The 19745-nt window shown below is 46.7% G+C and overlaps 1 protein-coding gene across 1 annotated transcript; it reads right to left on the bottom strand.

Moving 5' to 3' along the window:
• Window positions 1-356: 356 nt before the first annotated feature.
• On the bottom strand, window positions 357-16572 carry TNFAIP3 (TNF alpha induced protein 3). The gene is made up of 9 exons (XM_072855943.1): window positions 16247-16572; window positions 12698-13010; window positions 8263-8453; window positions 7889-8036; window positions 7516-7686; window positions 6601-6781; window positions 4251-5161; window positions 2670-2902; window positions 357-2002 (listed from the first exon to the last, which is right to left on the bottom strand). Exons 2-9 carry the CDS (start codon window positions 13008-13010, stop codon window positions 1721-1723), a joined length of 2430 nt encoding a protein of 809 aa, XP_072712044.1. The 5' UTR covers window positions 16247-16572; the 3' UTR covers window positions 357-1720.
• Window positions 16573-19745: the final 3173 nt, after the last annotated feature.

Raw genomic sequence — 19745 nt, 5'->3', positions numbered from 1 at the left:
ATACTCTGCACACACAGAAGCCAAATCCTTATGCACACTGACTGCACGGGTCTCCCACAGTACCAAGAACTCTTCTTGAGAGGACAATGACGTAAGGTGGGAGTATGCAGAGACTTACAGCAAGTTATCACCTCTTCAAAGCGCTTGGCTACATCATCTGAACCAGGGAGCACTTGGTAACATGCTGAATGGTGGTCCTGAACAGAAATGCTTTCTTCAGGGGGTGTCCCATGCTCAATTGTGCTCTCTCTCATCAATATAAAATAGCAAATTCAATCCTTCAATAATTTATTTCTTTATATCAGAGAATGTTTTTCAATTATACATTTAATTTCAACACAAGAGTAAATATACGTAAAAAATTTCTAGCTGTGCAAATTTCAGGTTGCATTGTTTCAAATAATATAAATATTTTAATAAAACATATGTTCACATTGAGGTTCACAAAATATATAAAATTTAACACAGATAAGTCATGAGTTATTTAATTTTTTTTTCCTTTTTAAAAACTGGTTTTTAATCACTAGAAAAAGATTCTAAACTTCAGAAGCAACTTTGAAAAGGTATCACCTCCAAAATCATAGCAGCAAAACAGATGCTGAAAACTTAAAAGGTGTGAAAGGAGAAGAGAGAAGCAGGTACCAGGCACAATGGTAAAGGCAAGGTCGCTAAAGAAAGTATTGCAGATTGAGAAGTGGATGCACAAACTCCAGGAGTAAAACCTTGACCCTAAAGCACTCCATTACCGAGCTCCAAGCTGTTTGCGCGATAACAGAATCACATTAAGGATAACAGAAAGAAGTGTGACAGAAATGGGGGGGAGGGTATGAACAGCAGCACACATATTCCCAACAGTTACAGTGCAAGAGAAGAAAGTTGCTCTGGTTTCAGAACTGAAGCCAAAGACAAAGGGCTTGGGGGTTTTTTTGTCTGTTGGAGGCAATTCCTTCCATACAAGTGGGGAACAGCAGGATTCAGTTTTCCCATCACATGCATATGCTCATGAAAGTTGTTTCTGTAATCACCTGTCTTCCCAGCTGTCTTGGGATTTGGGAAAGGATCTAAATGCTGGTTAGGTCAAGCGTGTTAGAGGAGCAGACCACTGCTGGTCTTGTTTATTGCTGCGGTTTGCTGATGGCTCTGCAAACACAGAACTGCTCGCCGTTAGCACCCTGAATGCCTGCAGGAGCTCCCTCCTTGACGACCTCTGTAAGAACACCAGCAAGGACACGGGCAAGCCAAAGCAAGTTTCTTCGGACATCAACTGCAAGCTGTCCTGGGGGATCCCTCTCAGGAAAGATTTGCCTCTGACTGATGTCTGCAAACACAAAGAGCTCCTGCATCTCCAACAGTAGCCACGGCTCCTCGCCCAGGAGGAGGGGAGGTATTGAGAAAGAGGCAGAACTGGGAAGTTCTTTGGATTCACATGCTTCACACTTCCTCCTGGGAAGTTCAAGAATTAAATACAGCATCGTAGGAGCTTAGTCATGAACGACAGCTCTGTGCAGAAGGCAACCTGCCCTTCTCAGCAGTCCCTGTATGCAGTGTTTAGAGGAAGCAGACATTTATTCCCATTCTTGGGAATAAACACGAACACAAACAGGCAGCTTATATTTCCCCCCACCCTCCTAGGACTGTTAAGTGTTTTGGACATAGCACCATTTCAGTGAAGGAAGTCGCTGGTATCGCTTTCTTATTCTTCACCAACTCCTCCCCTCTGCTAGCCATAGATCTGTTTGAACTGGTAGCATTCATTGCAGTAGCCGTTGCACTTGGCATTGCCATAGTGATCACAAGCAGGGGCTCGGCAGTGTTGCTTTGGGGGCTCCTCTGCAGCCGGGTCCCTGGCACTCCCTGACGGTGCGAGCTGACCGAGGCGCTGGCACTCCTGGCACAAGTCATCGCTTCTGCACGCCAGGTTGTTTCTACACGAAGCCACAGCACACTGTCTCTTCTGGCTACTCAACGCTGCTCGCTGCAAATCTCTGTGCTGTCCCGTTCTCTAGAAAAACATTAAAACACATTGTCAGTTGCCGCACTGGCAGCACAAGCGGCTTCTCATTTACTTTCAACTCTGCTAATGGTTTGTATAGGTAACAACTGGGGGCTGTTGCCAACACATGCTTCTTCTGAAAAGTACGATACCAAGAGCCAAGTTGGGCTTTACCAAAGAAAATAACAAATTCTGTCATTTCTTAGAAAAAAATATTTTTTATCTTTGGTAACTCTCAATTCTAAAAGGGTCAAAAGAAATCAAATTTAAAAAAATGTGGAACAAAGAAAATCTGTAATGGGCTCAATGAAAAAGGCAACATGAAGCAGACTAAACCCCTTGATGCAGTTGCATAGCTCTAAGGGTAAGAATGAAAATCTCTCCCTGATCAGCAAACAAACCAACTGTTCGTCCAATTGCTTCCACTGAAATTGCTGGCGAAATCCCAGCTGAGGCAAAACAACACGGCCATGATAACCCTAAACTGAGAACAACTTTTAGGAGTGCTTCTCAGTTGCAGCAGGAAAAAAAATCATGAGATACTCTACACTTGTCTTTCCATGATACTTAGGATGCAGTCATTTGAGGATTTTCTAGTATGCAACCTGAGTTGCTCACACAAGAGAAAAACGTGCAGCGCTAAACAAGAGGAAGATTTTGAGAAGTTCACACTTACTTCTGGCTGTCTCACCAGATGTTCTTCTGTCCTCCTGGCTTCCTGAAATCGCTGGTTCTGGGCTTTAATGAAGCAGTTCTGGCAGTACCCTTCGAGCATTGTGCTGCCCAGGGTGCCGCAGTCGCGCCGCTGGCAGGACACGGCGTTACGGAAGGCGGCAGCGGAGGTCCCTGGCTGACCTGCTGCCGAGGACTTCCTCTGAGATCTCCTCTGGTGGCATAGCAAAGCGCTGTCTGTAATGCGAAGTAAGGACAGGAGGAGTCTGAATGTGCCCAACAGATCTGATGATCCAAAGCAACTATGAAAAGCTCCCCAGTTTAACAAGAAAAAATAATAATAATAAAAAAAATCTACTAGCCTCAAACACGGGTTTTGGACAATCCTGAGACCCCTCAGTTGATGCACTTTCCTCCATGTTACGTAAATACGGGAGCTAATACAGCCTGATTTTCCTATCAGAAGTTGTTGAAACAGCTGTTTTGCGAAAAACTTGCCCTTGGTGGGAAAACTTAGATCCCACTGAAGTCAAGAGGAATTTCACCTTTGGCTTCAGCTTGTCATCTGTGATCTACCCCAACACTTCCCTCTTGGCCTCCCCCATTGCAGGCACATCAGGTAATGGAAGTACAGTGGCACAGAGCTTAATGGGAAAAAGTGCCTTACGCTTTTTAGGCTCATGAAGCAATCTTACATATTCCACAATCAGAAGGAAAAAATTATTATTGTGAGCAACGCTGGAAAATAAGCTATTGCAAGCTGGCATAGAAGTTCCCTAATTTGAAAGTATGTGGAAAGCGCAGCATTGGCACACTTGTCAGCAATGAAACAGTCTTAAGAGATAAGCAATAATTCTCTTACATGTGCCTTTCACCCTCTATACCCAAGGGCTCTTTGCCTGTGTAACAGAGCAGTAGCATGAAAGATGAAGATTTCACGCTGTGATTTGTTCACAGACTATTAGCTTTTTGAAGGCGTGCCTTTAAACACACGTGCACATGATACTACCAAGAAAGATTTCAAGGTAGATTATAACAATACACTCCTAAGTTACTCCGAAATACAAGCACATTATCTACAGTCAACTTCTACTTGCTCTGCTTATCAAGGCGACTTCAGTAGTTACTCCAGTGTTATACATATTACATCCAGAACGGATACAGATCTTCAAACTAATCCCAAGCTTTTTAAAAGCCTTGCTAACATAATTGGTTTTCAGTAGCATCACTACAATAGCATTTCCCTCGCCAACTCCTACAACTTTTCTAACTGTGAAGAAAATTCATTCCAAACCATGACTGCAGTGGGCGGTGGGGAGGGATCAAAACTCACCCCCTCTTGAGCTAGTTTTGCTTCCATGAAAGCCGATGGGAAGTTTTACAAGAGATTTCACAGATTTCCCACACTGTTACCACGTGCCCCTTTACAGGATAATAATGGCCAAAAAAGCACCTTCTCTTCAGACTGCTGCTTCTGCTCCACACTGTTTCTGTCACCCCTTGCCCTTTTAGCACCCAGTGTGTGCAGAGCTTCATAGCTCAAGGAGGCTGATCTGCAGCCAAAGCTCACCCCATCTCCACTTACCGTGGTTTTCCCTGTACTCAAAGAAACACAGCGTGCAAAAGCCCTCATTCTGCGATGTCCCAAAAAACCTGCAGCCAGGTTTCCTGCAGAGGTTGCCTCCCCTCTTCTCCTCCGGAGGCAGCGCCAGTGGCGGGGGCTCCTCACTGCAGCTGTTGGGAGCCTGATGGCAGGAGTGCTGGAGGAGGCTCTGCAAGATCTGGGATGGGTCAGATGTCGATCTCTGGTGGCACATGGGCAGGAAAGCAGGGCTGCCGTTTGAGGAGTGCTCTGTAGACCTTTTGAAGCAAGTGCTGCATATGCCGTTGAAGGTCCTGTTGGCCTTCTGACGGCACACCTTGCATGTGGCATAGTCTAAATGTCTGCGGTCATCCAAGTTGTTGCAAGGACCAAGCTGTCTGGAGTTGTAGCACCGTTCGCAAAGCCCATTGTGGTGCACATTCAATGTAAAGGGGCAGTCTGGTGTCCTGCATTTCATGGCCGTGGTCTCGCTGTATAGGAAAAGGCTTGGAGCAGTCGGAGGTGCGGAGCGAGGCCCTGTTACAGGCCCTTCAGATGTCCATCCCCCAGGTTCACAAAGGTCCCCACGGGAGGAGCCCGACCCAGCTGCCATCAGTTTCTCAGGTGCTGCTTTGGAGGTCTGCTTTCTTCCCTTGCTTCCCTGGGACCTCCGCTCAAAGCACTCGTGGCAGTAGGGCTGGGTGTTCACAGACATGTAGAAAGGGCAATTTGGCGTTTCACATTTCACCTGTAAGAGGGAGAGCTGGGAAAAAGACAGGTCCTGTCTGTTCCTGGAGCAGGTCTCTCTTCTAGCAGGTTCAGCATTCTCCTGCCACTTCTTGTACTCATGCTGTACCAGCTGAAAGTAATCTTCCACGAGGTTTATTTCTTTGGGTAGGTTGCCTTCATCTAACCTGACAGCCAAAAAAGGAAGATTGCATCAGTGGTTGCAAAGGGCAGATGGTGGGGGTGGAGGCATATACAAGCAATGTGGGGAGGAAATGTAGATTTAATGCACATCCATATTACTCAGCTAGAAGATCCAGGATGTTAAACTGTTGCTGTAAATGGAAATAATTTTAGAAGCAGGTGTTCAGTGATGTCAAATGGAGACTTTCACATCTAAAGAAATGGTCTGACACAATGCTAAACAGAAGTATTCTTAAAAGGATTTTCTAGGTGAGGGTTTTCTGTCCGAGAGCTGTTTGCACGAAGAATATGGATAGTCTCTCAGAAGTGAAAAGTCCCCCAAATCCTGAAGTCCTCTGAAGACCATTGCTCAGCTGAGTGGATGTTAGAGTGGAACATCCCTCTCTTCACCAGCCCACGCTAAGAACAAGCCTTTCCTACAGTGGGCTCAGCATTTCATGATACAGTTTATCATGAAATCTGCTCCTGGTTTTGCCCTGTTGGGTGTGTATCTACCAGCAGAATTCTTCAAACAAACTATGGGGCTTCCATGCAGTGTGTGTAACGCTAGCATCCATCACACCATCCCTACTCTGTGCCCAATCGCAGGGAAAACCCCCACGAGCATTACTGGTAACAGTCAAGAACGCATCCGTGCAGTGGGACTAAGGAAGCTCAACTACTCTTTAGATATGCATATATCCTTTGGGTAGGAGGACTTCAATTTTCAAGGCTCCTAAACCAGAACCACCCAACAGCATAAAGATATCTCCCTGTGTGGTAACGGAAGCAAAGACAGAGGATACAGGGAGTTGCTTCCCTCCCACATCATGAAGGGGCTGGGCGGACGCTGCTGCCAGCATCCCCTAAAAGCGAGAAGCCGATGGGTGCCGCCAGCTGCCCCCTGCACATCACTGACGCTCAACTGTCAGGGGATGAGCGCAGACGCCCGTTTCTCCACCGGCCACAGCTTCCTGCCTACCGCCGCACTCCAACAGCCCAGGGCACCAAGGCATCTGCGCTAAGAACACACCGCCAAGTACTTTCCCTAGGGCAGCCAAAATTAGACCAACTGCCCTTTATGCAATGTGCCCTTACATAAAGCGCAAGAGCTCGGTCTAACTAGTTCCTGGGTTTAACCACTTTTCAGCCACCCTCCTGTGTAACCTAAAAGTCAGTGAAACTAATCCATTGGGTTTACTCTTCTAAAATATTAGTTTCAGTCTGCTAAGTCCAAAGACATTTTTGCCTTTAAATTTGAGACTGGCTCGAGCTCATACCACTTCAAAGCATGTCAGCAGTAATGCCAATTATTTCATATTACAGAGGGTAAACACGTGTGCTACCATGGACGGAAGGAAAGACCAAAGGAACACGCTGGGCTGCCCAGCTTCTCCCACCACCGTAAACAAGATAACTTGGAGGAAACAGGAATGACACTCACTTTGCAGCATTAATTAGATGAGTTGTACCATGATCCCAGCCTTGCACTGGAATTTCTATCACTATCAAATAGTCTTTTAGCAGCTGCTCTTTCTCCCTCTCCTCTGCATCTGTCAGAAAGTGCACACTCAAGTCCTCAAATCTGCCCCGTTCACTGGTGACCAGAGGGACAGCCCGGATTTCTGTGGAGAAACAAGATAGGTTAGCATACATATATATTTTTTTTACCAGGCAGGAGTAACCACAAGATGCAACACACAGAGATGTCACCACTGCTGCTGAATTTTGGAGCGAGAGGAGAACGGCTGGCCAGAGCAACTGGTTTCTAAACAGTGCCGCTGCGGGAGGACACAGACATGTCTGCACCACAAACCTAGCCCCATCCCACGAGAGTTTTAATGTCCCCACAGCAATTTTCTTCTCAGTGTGGGCAGCACTGTAGATCTTAGTTTGTTATACCTTTCCATGCGATGATGCCCTAACCTGAACCTAGAGAACTGCTATCCATTCGGAAGAGATGCATTAAACATGGCAAAGCATATATCTCATTATCCCTGCCAGGCAGCGGTACACCGCTGTGAGACCATGTCCTTCAAAGCTTCTTCTCTTATGATGGTGTGTAGAAAGGAGGCCAGAACACAATGAAGAAGAGGCCACCCTTTGACTGATCCCAGCCTGCAAGCAGGCGAGTTGTACTCTACTTTAAACTGGCATTTTGAAGACAACCTTTCATTTCTATTCAGATTTAGTCAAAACTGTTTCTGCTCACATTTTAAGCACGTATTCCAAAGGCATCTTTTACATTTATTTTAACTTTTGAAATGCAAATCTAAACCAGATTATATTTTAAATGCTTTATCAGCATGATGATATTGAAGAAGCTACATAAATACCAAACAAGGTACTTGAAAAATACCTGGCCCGCTGTCCTTCAGAGTCACTAGTGGTGTAAAATGCATATTGTCATAGCCGAGCACAATTGGGTATTTGTAGCATTCTTCAGCTGGCCAAAGGAGAGGCAAGTAAATTCCACCAACATTCAGAGGAGCAAAACTGGAGCCTGACTCTAAACTTCTGACCACTTTATCTGCATAAGGAAGAAAAAGAAAACACAAATAAACACACATAAGTATGTGCTATAGGCAAGAGAAACATACTCTGGGTGTTTTAGAACAATTGCTGAAAGCGCCCCATGCTGAAATGCATCTGCCTGAAAACAACAGTTATCCAAGTAAGATTACTAACACAGCACAGAGTAACACGGTGAGATGACTGTCTGGGCAACTCACCTGCAAGGACAATGACTGGCCTTCTGAGGATGTTAGCAAGGATGAAGATGTGGATTTCTTCCAGTGCATTATATGGAAGCCTGTTTCGAGTCCCAGATGTTTCTGGGGAGGTCATTTCAATGAGGTATTCCCACTCCTCCTCCCAGTTCTGAGGAAAGAAACATCCATCAGCAACAGTTCAAAGACACAGAGGTCAGGAACCAACTGCAGCACAACAGTGCTCAAAATAATCATATTTTCCCGTCTCCTCCAAAGGAAGACTATTTCTGCTCTCCACTAACGGCGGAATCCGTGAAGCCAAAAAGCAAATGAGATCAGCAAGGCAACGCTGATGAGCACTCAGAAAACAGCATGATTCCCTCAGGCCGCCTTACCCGGGTGTCATAGTGGAGTCCCGTTTCTACAAACTCCTGGGATTTAATAGCCTCCCGCTGCCAGCGGAGCTTGAAGTTCCGTGTGTCAATCTCCCTGAGTGCGCTAAACAATGTTTTTCTTAAGACGAGGTCGATATCTTCGATACCCCACATGTACTGTGATGCAGCATGCATGAGGCAATTTCCATCACCTGCAAAAAAAGAAAGAGTACATTATTTTTAAATGGCTACTTAAATAAAAACCCCACGAATGCGCGGGATGTAGAATTACACTGCGCATATCCATATTCCCTGTGCACTTCCCTCTAAGCTTCGGACAGAAGAACAAGAAGACCGCAGCTATGAAGACCACGGCTATATCTCTCTGCTCAGAGAAAGAAAGGAAGAAGGTCCCCTCTCTACTGGTTTTCTCCCTTCACTGGTTGGTGTTAAGCTGTCATTCAGCAATGGTGGGAAGCCTGCCCCTTATCTATCTTACTTAACTTTGATATCATTAACTAAATTTTAGGGTCAACTGCAAATGTCAAACACAGTTGAAATAGCTTTTAAACACAACAAAGTCAACTTAAAATTACAAAAGAATGTGTAAATCTCCCTCATCAGTTTTTACACAAATATACACTTGATGGCACAGGGTAGAGATAATGGAAACCACTAAGAAAATACTATAGTAACACCAAGCCTCACATCCCTGACGAGCACTGCATTGAAAGGCTTGGCACTTGGCTGTGCTTGATGAAGGAACTGTAATTAAAAAAAAAAAAAAAAAAGAGAGACAGAAAGGGAAGAGTAGGTGATTTATGTAAAGCAATTGTAGGAACACCTCTTGCCTTCCCCTCAGAACTGATAGTATGCTGTGCTGTTAAAAGTTTTATTTAGAGGGTTGTTTTTCTAAAATACAAAATTAAAACTAAATAAATGAAAAACATTATGATTCCATTTTCATTTAGACACACTCCTTGGATTGAAAAAGTCCTCTTTATAGGTAGGAAGGAAAGCAATGTTCTGCTATTACAGAGGGGAGGAAACCAAGAACCAAAGGAGTTAACTAACTTAATTAGAAGGCGTGACAAAGTATGCCTATGGCTGAGTTTCAAATTCTATCTCTAGCCATCTTCTTCAAAAGGGGATGTCTCCCTTGGAAGAGAGACATCAAGAATCATTACTGTCATATCCTCAGACTCAAAACTAGGTACAGTGTTTACTACCGCGATAAACACATTCCCCAAATGCTAAGAAACCACAGCAATTTCCTTGGAATAGAGGACATCAACCATGGTAAAGCTACTGGATTTTTCTCATGTGAAAAAAAACTTCACCCAAAGAACACCCACAAAAGACTTAAACCCAGTTTGCCACATGCCTTATGAGCTCAAGTACACCATTTGTGAACACTTTTACTAATTTTCTGTGAAACTGCAGACAAAGACCTACAAGAGACCCCAGAACCTGAAAAAAATATATCACTTGAAATCTACTTAACACTCCATAAATTGCTATGGACTCAGTGCATATCAGGTTCTGCAACTGCCTTCTGGTCTCAGAATGCTGTCTTGCAGAGCTTGCTTCAAGTCTGCAGGCTGCTTACTTGAGCTCAAAAATCAGGGAACAACATATAAGACAGAAAAACTGACTGGGTTTCCTTCTGACCAAGAAAGATGACGTATTAATCCCGTTAAAATTTTCCCTTTGCAAAATCTAGAGCAAAGATAAGATTTTTTTTTTTCTCTCTCTCTCTCTGAGAGCTCACTTTCAGTTCTTTATTGAGAAGCGCTGCCCAAAATTCCTTACACAGCATTTGGAATTCCCCCGTGCCGTTTGACTAGCAATTGAGCAACAGTTGTACTTTTTGTTCTGCGGTGCGCAGGGCTGAGCAGCGAAGCCTCCCTCGGACTTTCCCAGGGGGTGTGGCTGGGCGAGCTGGAATGAATGCCGATTCATTATACAAGTGAAATCTCTACAGCCAATAGATGCTGGAATTTTTAAATTAAAAAGAAAAAAACAAAACAAAAAACAAACAAAAAAACAGTTTCGATTTTTATACCTCCTACTGCTTTCCTTCAATCCTCCATTCGCATGTCTGCAAAGAAATGTGTGGTGATTCAAAAGGCCTTTTTTTAATTAATAAAAAACCCCACCACTCCACAAACTCATGTACATATTAGGTAAAACACACATCGAAAGATCCTATAGGAAATACTTTCCCTGTTTTCAACAACTAAAACCTTCACTAGAAAAAAACCCAGAATTTTCTGAAGAAAGCCCACCATTGACTGAAAGAACTAGCATATTCCTCCCACATCTATGGGTTAAGAAGCTAAATGCTTTTTAAAGTATTCTTCATGGGAGAAAAAACCCCCATGTTATTTTCTGGGATAATACAGGGCTTCTCCAGGCTCCTGTCCCTTCTTTCAGGAATCCTCTCCTTCAGTCCAGTCTACCTTCTCTCTCCTGAAAAGGTCCCTCACTGCGACTACTTTGCATAAACCACAGGTTCCCAAAGCCACTCCTTCCACACATGCACTTAATGACCCTAAAGCACTGAACTGAAGCCAAGTTAATTGGCTGCGTGAGGTATGAAGGACCACAAACCGAGCCCTTGCTTTGCCTTCCCTCAACCCGCCCGAATATCTCAGCATCTTGTATATTGGTACGCCTGCTCACGGATGGGATCCAAGTCACCAGTCCACAAATTGTTCCCATTTGTAACACTGGCCGACAGTCATGAGACAACGCAAGAGGGCATAGTTATTGAATACAGTGTTGTCAGCAACAAGGGCCCATCCAGACAGCGTTAACCCCTGCAGGACTCGTATTAACAGGAGATGAGGGATTCCAAAACAGTTGCTCTTCACCCTGAGCAAAAATGATGCACATTGTCCATTTTCCTAGTAAATCTGTTAAAGTGTATCTCCTGGGGTGAAGTTTTGAAGATGCAACACTTGGAGTCATGTCACCTTCCTAGTACCTGCAAAGTGCTGCCTGCCCTAGCTGCAACTCCTGTCCTTCTGGAAGTTCAAGACTACAGGATCTCCATGCACAGCCTAATTACAGTCACGAGAATTTTATGCACATGCAAAAGCCCACCAAAAAGTCAGTGCCTCTATGACAGAGACACACATTAGGATCAGGCTCTCCTAGCTCACGGCAGTGACATCTACATGGCAGTTCTGTTTTTATGGCTTGTGCACAACACAGCTGTGTGCAAGCAGACTGAGAAGTATTGTAGAACTTGGGATGGGAAGAATGTGGACTAGGAAGATAAGGGCAATGTGTCTATAAACAGATATGAAAAGAACATAACGTAAGGACTTCAATGAGGCTGCAGGTCCACCACACCCAGTGTTTCTATAACCAGTGTCATCTGCTCCTTGAGCAAAGAACATGTATTTTCCATGTTCTTGGAGTCCTCGCTGTCCCAGTCTACCTTCCTGGTTTGGGGCAATCCGTGCTGTAGGGAATCCTGAGTCCAAGTTTGCAGCTGTGTGACCATAAGTCATAGCCATTACCACATCTTTCCTCCACTGAATGTGAAATGCCCAGCAACTCTTACAGTCATGTGCGAAAGTTTCCTGCTCAAGACTGTGGGCACGTGTACCCTATTCAGGAAATCTTTGCGCTACTGCTGTACCTTTTAATTTACAGCGCTTGATGCAATACACAAAGTAACCCAAAAGCCAAGTCCTAAAACCAGCACTGACCCTTGAAAGAAAAGGCCACTGCAAACTTTGTGTTGCACAAAGATGGCTGTCATTCATACACAGGGGAGTTACTGGTGGGCCCTGAGGGAGGTCAAGAGCTGGCAAACCCCAGCAGGTGGCTGAGGATGAGGGAGCCGGCCGGGTGCAAGGTGCTGCCTCCAGGCCAGCGAGATCAGGCTCCCAGAGCCTCCACGTCCAAGATGCACCCACCAGCACCGCTGTTAAAGCTGGATGAGCAAGTGAACCTTGCCTGCCAGCTACAATGGCAGGGCTTATGGCAGGATATTAACCTCTGCTATATATACATGGGAATGCATCCCCGTCACTCAAAGCATCCGAAGTCTCCTCTTGCCTGGCATTAAGGGCCGTTCGGGACTTCCGACGAGGCAGCCGACACATAGCAGAGTCAGATTCACAGAAAGGCGATGGGTTGCAAGTCAAGGTTCCCGCCTGCTGTTTTACTCTGACGTGCCCCAGGTTACTGATATTATGAAAATATCTGTGAAATTTTCAGGCTATTCATAATACCATGATATGGGCAGGGGACTGCTACAGCCTCAGGACAGTACATCATGTGGAAAGAATTTTGGTTTACAAAACTAAGATTAAAAGGCACCACTTTTTTAAAGCCGTGCGCTTCTGTTTCAGTAACATGAACTCAGATGCTATTAATAAAGGTGCTACATTCGTACCACCCGTTTTAATGTGAGTGCAAAGACCTGCTCATAACTTACCATTAGTCTTCAAAGGGACAAGTCTCCGAACTTCCATGCACCAGTTGAGCTTCCTCTGGCGCTCCAGCGAAGTCTGGGTGGCCTGGTCAGTCAGGGCCTTCTGAAGTGTTTCCCGAAACTGAGGACAAAACTGGCACATTCTGAACATTTCTATGGTGTATCTGTGCATAGTCCTGAAGTGGTGAATTATTCCACTGGGGGGTTTGACCAGATCTTCAGGTGTCCTCTCTCTAATCTTCATGGCTTTCAGCATATTGCTCTGATACAAAGCTTGAGGAAGGATGTGTTGGCCAGCCATGTTTCTAGAAGACATCTGAAATGAAAAAGGATCCTTTTATTGGCATGTTAGTGTCCTTGCATCACAGCACTATCACTGCTGCAGAGATTGAGAAGGCGCTTTCAGGGGCAGGATTCTGGCTGCAGTTTTGCCTAAAACAAGCACAGAGTGGATGCAGTCCACTGAGCCTTATATAGATGTTGTTTTTTTAAAGCTCATATCCATCAGCCTTTCTGCATTACTCAGATATAGACACTGACCAGCTTATTCCAATCATTTACTGCTATCACTTACTGAGATATTAAAGAGAATTTATTCATAACTAAGGAAATTGCATGATAGTTCAAAAAAAAAAAAAAAGCATTTAAATCAAAGTAAGGATAAAAGAAGGCAAGATCAAGGGGAAGGGAAAATTATCCTGGAAACTTGACTAATTCATAATTGCACAGTGTAATCCCATATGAACTTGCTGAACTTTCAGCATGTTCCAAGCTCTTGTTTTGATGACATGCCAAAAAAAGCACATAATGACCATTTCAGATTTCCACAGCCCATACATTCTGAGAAGTGATGCTTGGTACTGTACAAAAAGAGCCCCAAGAATTACATGCCATGCTAGTATCTGTCCCATACTTACGGTGGCTGAAGATGGCAAATGAGGAATTTGTAGCAGAGCAAGTACTCAAGGACAGACTTATGTTACTCTTCTTGAGGCTCCTTATATTTTGTGAGCAGTAGAGCTACTGCACAGAGGTGCTTGTGCTGTGTGTGGGGGTGCAGACTGCAGTGCCGCTATTACTCAGCAGTAAGTCAACATAGCTGAAAAAGCATTTCCACTTGGCTCAAAAACCCCAATATTTTTCCACAGTGGGACATGTAATATTTGCTGCCCTGCATCCCTTTCTTCAGTATCTCTGGCCTCATGGGCTACAGCAGGAAGACCAAAAAAACCCCATAACCTCAAACTGGCTATACTCTCTGAAATACTTATTCAGAGCACGCTAACTTTGTGGCTAGCTAGAGCCAAATGTAGGGACCACATCCCTCAAAACTCCCGTGCACTACAGTAACACCACCAACAACCTGTTTTTACATGGAGAGACTCTCCATGCTGTCCACGTACATTACTGCTTTGTCCACAAACAAAGCAAAATTTCTCTTAAGACAAATAAAGATATGCATGCCTAACATGTTTAGACTACAGCTGGTCACATTAGGAGAGCCCATCATTGTGATTATGAATCTAGGGACAAATACCAAGCCATAAGTATATATCAAGTTCTGGATATACACCTTGCCAAGTACAGGGAGACAAGAAGCAACTGAAAACTGGTTATGCAACTATTAAGAAGTTTTCTCATGGAGATGGGAGTCTGGAGGGCCAGAGAGAAAAGAAGGACTACAACATGACAGACTGACCGAGAAAGGATTCCCAGGTCTGCGGAGGCAGAAGACCCCTCTTGCACAGAAGGACTTAAGCACATCCTCCCCGCAGAGAACCAGCTGCTCTCTCCTCTTCACCCAGATGCTCCCACTGGCCACATCCACCTCCAGACGCCCCGCCGGAGCGCTGGAAAGGACCCTGCCAGGGTAAGAGGGGACCTCAAACTCCTGCTGCCAAGAGCTGCCCTCTATAACCTCTCTGAGAACCAGCTGATCGAAAGACTCAGTGGACATCCTGTCAAGCCCTAAATAGAGGCAGGTGAAACACAAGATGCTGCAAAGTCCTTTCTGCTCAGTCTAGGCAATATTCACACAGTGTTTCCTCTGCTCCTGTAAGAGCACTAGGGACAGGGCTCAGAGCTGTCACATCTTGCAACACGTGGAAAAGCTTTCCTTCAGCTAATAAAGATGGCATATTCTCATTATTCCCCCACCAACATACAGCCTTAAAATGGAAATAACATTTCCTCATCCACTCCCCCCACCAATATAGTTTTACACGTGCTATTTATGTAATCCTATATTTAAATGTATGGATGATTTAAGAAATGAAATATAAACAACCCCTTATTAATCTGTTTAATAACCACAGCTATACTTTGCTCCGAGATGACCAAAATACTGAATTCTTTACTTATGTAAGCAGAGCCATTGAGTCGAAGGGATTTTTTTTACATGAATAAAGACTAATCACATGATTAAGAACTACCGGCACAGACTCTTGAAATGGTTATTTCCAGCTTTAAGTAACAAAAAGTACTGAGTTTACAGAAGCATTGACTGAAACTATATTATTCAATATTATATTCTACAGGCATATTTTCCCCTCCGCACACAGAAATTACTGTCTATGCTATTTACGGTCATTAAATGTCAATCAAGGCAAAAGCTGAGCAACCCTTATTTTCAAAAACAATGTGATAAAACAAAGAGAACTCAATAGCCAGCTAAGCTAGGGATTTAAAGAACAGACAGCTCAGCTAGAATTATTGGTTTATACTGTACTGGGCTTTACTGTATGCTGTATCACTTTAACCTTTTGACATGTAATGACTATGAATTCTCAGAAAAGAACAGCTGTAAACAGTGATTAAACAGCTCTCTGCGGCAGCATCCTTTCTGAACATGTACTACTGAGGATGCTGGGCTTGGGATAGCTGAATGCTCTTCTGAGATCTGCCAGTGGCTTCATAAAGTTATTTTAATTTTCTGTCCTCTACCTGAAAAATGGCAACAATAAACTCTTTTCCGTAGAGCGCTAAGACAATACTAAAATAAACATGCTTCATACACCTTCAGCGCCCATGGATTTCTATGGCTGGGTCTTTGTCTGAGCGCTTGGAACAGAACTAAGCTTATTATCGCTCTTCACCAAGGAAGAAGATGAGGACGGAGGGTGTTTTATACACCACAGGACTGGTTTACCCGGCTTAGTTCCCTAACTGGCTGCTCTGCTGGAAGCAAGTGTACGCAAGGTGGAAACGACAGCCGCTCTTGCCACCTGCCAGCTTTGCAGGAGAAGCAGCTCCAAGCAGACAACTCTTCCAGCAGCGGCAAGCGCTAAAAGCAAGCCCGGCAAACCCCCGCCGCTCGGTTTCCCCGCCGTAGCCGCCGCGGAGAGCCCGCCGAGCCCCCGCGGGGGCCGGGGTCCCGCCGCGCCCGGGCCAGCGCCGGTCCACGCCGGGCACAACGACACCGCCCGGCCGAAGGTGTCCGGCGCGACGCGACGCCTCCTGCAAGCGGGACGGGGGAGACGAAGCCGGTCTGGGGCTCCGCCGCCCCGCCGTGCCCTGCCCGCCTCCCCTCCCCGTGCCCGGAGCGGCGCTCACCTCTCCGCCGGCGGGCTCCTCCTCCGCTCGATCCTGCCGGTAACTCCTGCTCAGCAGCGGGGCTGGGGCGGTGGGACGCAGCCGAGCTCAGGAGCCATCAACCGCCGCCGAGCCGGGGCTCCCTTCCCGCTGCCGCCCCCTCCCCGCCGGAGCTGCTGCCGCCGCCACCGCCGCTGCGGAATGAAGGGCTGAGCCGAGCCTCTTGTTTTTTTTCCCTTTCTGTTTCAGCGCCTGAGCGAAAAAAAAAAAAAAAAGAAAAAGAAAAAAACACACAACAAAAAAAAACCCCACCGGGGATTTCCACCGGCAGCGCCGGGGACTTTCCGACATGTGACAACCGCGGCCGCCGCCGCCCGCCCCGACCGCCGCCGCCAGGGGGCGCCGCCGCGCTCCCGGCCCCGGCCCTGGCCCCGGCCACGCCGCGCCCCCCCGCCGCCGCCTCTCCGCGCGGCGTGACTCACCGCCGGGCTTCTCGGGAGCCGGGCTGTCATTTTTTCCTTCCTTATTCCGTTCCCCCCCCCGGGGGGTGCCCATCCCGTCCCGCAGGCCTCGCTCCGCAGCCATGCCGGGGCCCGGTGCTCGGCGGGACGCCGCGGCGCCCTGGCGCGGGGAAGGGCAGCCCGCGGCCCGAGTCGCTGGTGTCGGAGCGGCTCGGTGCCCCCGTGCAGGGCATCGCCCCGGCCCCGCCACGGCGGTGTAAAAGGTCCCTCGGGCACCGGGGAGTTGTGCTGGGGAACCGGCAGCTGCCGCCGGTCGCGCCCTGCCGTGCCCAGAGCTCGGGCAGCACCTTGGCTGCACCCTGGCTGCACCCTGGCTGTACCCTGGCTATACCTTGGCTGCACCCTGGCTGTGCCCTGGCTGCACACTGGCTGTACCCTGGCTATACCCTGGCTGCACGCTGGCTGCACCCTGGCTGTACCCTGGCTGTACGCTGGCTGTACCCTGGCTATACCCTGGCTGCACCCTGGCTGTGCCCTGGCTGCACCCTGGCTGCACGCTGGCTGTAGCCTGGCTGCACGCTGGCTGTACGCTGGCTGCACCCTGGCTGCACCCTGGCTGTACCCTGGCTATACCCTGGCTATACCCTGGCTGCACGCTGCCTATACGCTGGCTGCACGCTGGCTGTACCCTGGCTGTACCCTGGCTGCACGCTGGCTGCACCCTGGCTGTGCCCTGGCTGCACCCTGGCTGTAGCCTGGCTGCACGCTGGCTGTACCCTGGCTGTACGCTGGCTGTATGCTGGCTGTGCCCTGGCTGTGCCCTGGCTGTACCCTGGCTGCACCCTGGCTGTACGCTGGCTGCATGCTGGCTGTACCCTGGCTGTACGCTTGCTGTACACTGGCACTCTCTGAGCAGTAGCAGCAAGAGGCTTAGACTTCCCCAGGAGCTGTTACCTCGTCCTCATCCCCACGGACAAGCGTGACAAGGGGCCCACTGGACCCGGCGCACACCCAGAGACGTCTCAAGGGTGTAGGTGCCCACCTCCCCGCAGCTGACATCCCAACAGGATGGAAAGGGAGCCTGTCCTGTTTGAAGCTATTGCTCTTCTAGACTGTTTTTAAACCCAAGCAAGTTTGTTGTTTTTGGTTTTTTTTTTCATTTAGGTTGTGTCTCCTTCAGTTTTGGCTTTGTATTGTAAGTAACTACAAGTCACTTCATTTCTTTAATTAGAGGTTAGACTGATAAGTAACCCCACAACTCCGTATGCTGGTATTTTAGGCAGGAGATGTTAATGTGCTTTGATCCAGCCCTGCTCCAGGTAAGGTCATCGTAGGCAAGGAGCAGAACCTCAGACTAAAGTTATCAAGTCAGGAGGATCTCAGTGCCTGTGTTTGTAAACTCTTGGCCACGCCTGGCAGTTTGTAGGAATCATTAAATTTAATGGTTGTAATCAATTAATTCACACCTTTAAACCATGTCCTAAAATCTGTGCAATGGAAAAACTCACTGAATAAAACACAACACTTAAGGCCTGTAAATACGACTTATAGGTGGGACTTACGCTGGAAAAAGGGCAGTTCCTTGCCTACCAGGCTTGCGACCTGAAGGCACCCAGAAATGTAATACAGTGCAACAGTTTCTTGCAGTCTTAAAAGAGGACTCACAGATGCTGAGCTCCTGCCCGTTCCCGACCACCCACCTCTCCCACTGACTCGGTGAGAAGCTAGGATTGCTCCATGCCTTGAAATCAGGTCTTAAATCTTGACTCCTTCAGAGAACAGGTGGGTTTTGGAAGAGCTCAGCCTTGAGCTCCCTCACCTCACCTCCAGTAGCAGCAGCTGGCTCAGCTCATGCGCTCGTGTCACATGCTGCGGTTATGTGGCAGCATGCTCTTTCCCAGGGTTTGCAGGCCCGTGTCTGGCTCTGCGCAGCCTGCCGTCCTTCTTTCTCTGCCTTTGTTCAAAAAGAAGTCAGGGATGTGGCTGGAAAAAGAATAATCCCTTCCAATTTTTTTTCTCCTCTCCTTGCAGAGATTTCTTCTAAAGATTTTTTTGGGTCGTTTGTTTGGGTTTTTTAGTACAGCTCTTTTTTTTTTTTCCTTTTTTTTCCCCCTAGCCTCTCTGCTGCCTTGGAAAGTAGTAGCTGGGTGGGAAGGCTCTGCATTTACGGACCGATGGCCTGAGGGATGACTGAGACCCAGGGGGCTGGGTGCCTGAGGGAACTGGGCCTGAGCAATTACTTGCATAACTGGCACAGCATCTGTGGCGTGGTTGACCCAGTGTATGCTTCCTTCAGCATCTTGGCATTCCCTGCTCCTGGACATTTTTCCCTGTCTCCTTATGTGGGCTGAGGTACTGGATTACTGAAGTGAGCTGATTAGAAAACAGCTATATATATATATATATGTTTATACTTACTTTTACCCAAGCCATTTCTCTCATGTGATGTGAAGCCCAGCCACTCAGTGAGTTTTACAGAGTGTTTGACGCGATGGAGAGTTTTACCATGGAGCGGGAATGAGGAGCTAAGGTAGGAAGCAGGGACTTATACCCTGCTTTTGACATGAAACTGCAGCAAATAGATTAACAAGTGGTCCTAGCCCCTTCTGGTTTTCGCTCACAGGAAGAAGGAAAGGAAAATAAGTGTGAGTAAGGAGATTAACAGTTCTGCAGGTATTAGCTGTGAGCCTATAAGGGAGATGCTGAGTCGCAGGAAAACCTAAAAAGGCAACAGCTTATTTTTGTTTTTCTAAATGGTGAGCACATCTGAATATTCATAATTACTATTTACACCTCGATAAACTGAAAGTTGATTGCACATGGCTAGGGCTAATGTTTATCATACAGGTCTGAGCAGGATGGCAGGAATTTATTTGATCTGAGTTTGCACAGCACAAAATAAAGTTCTGTCTTGTCAACCGGATCTCCTAGGCAATATAGGAATACATTAAAAACATCAACAACATCAATAATTATAGAATGCATGAATATACATTCCTCTTTTCTGATTTACTCCTATTTATTGTAATTATACCCCATAGTTTATCCCACCATTTATG

The sequence above is a fragment of the Ciconia boyciana genome, chromosome 3 (genome assembly GCF_034638445.1).
Source record: "Ciconia boyciana chromosome 3, ASM3463844v1, whole genome shotgun sequence".
NCBI lineage: Eukaryota > Metazoa > Chordata > Aves > Ciconiiformes > Ciconiidae > Ciconia > Ciconia boyciana.
This window is presented reverse-complemented; position numbering and strand designations above follow the sequence as displayed.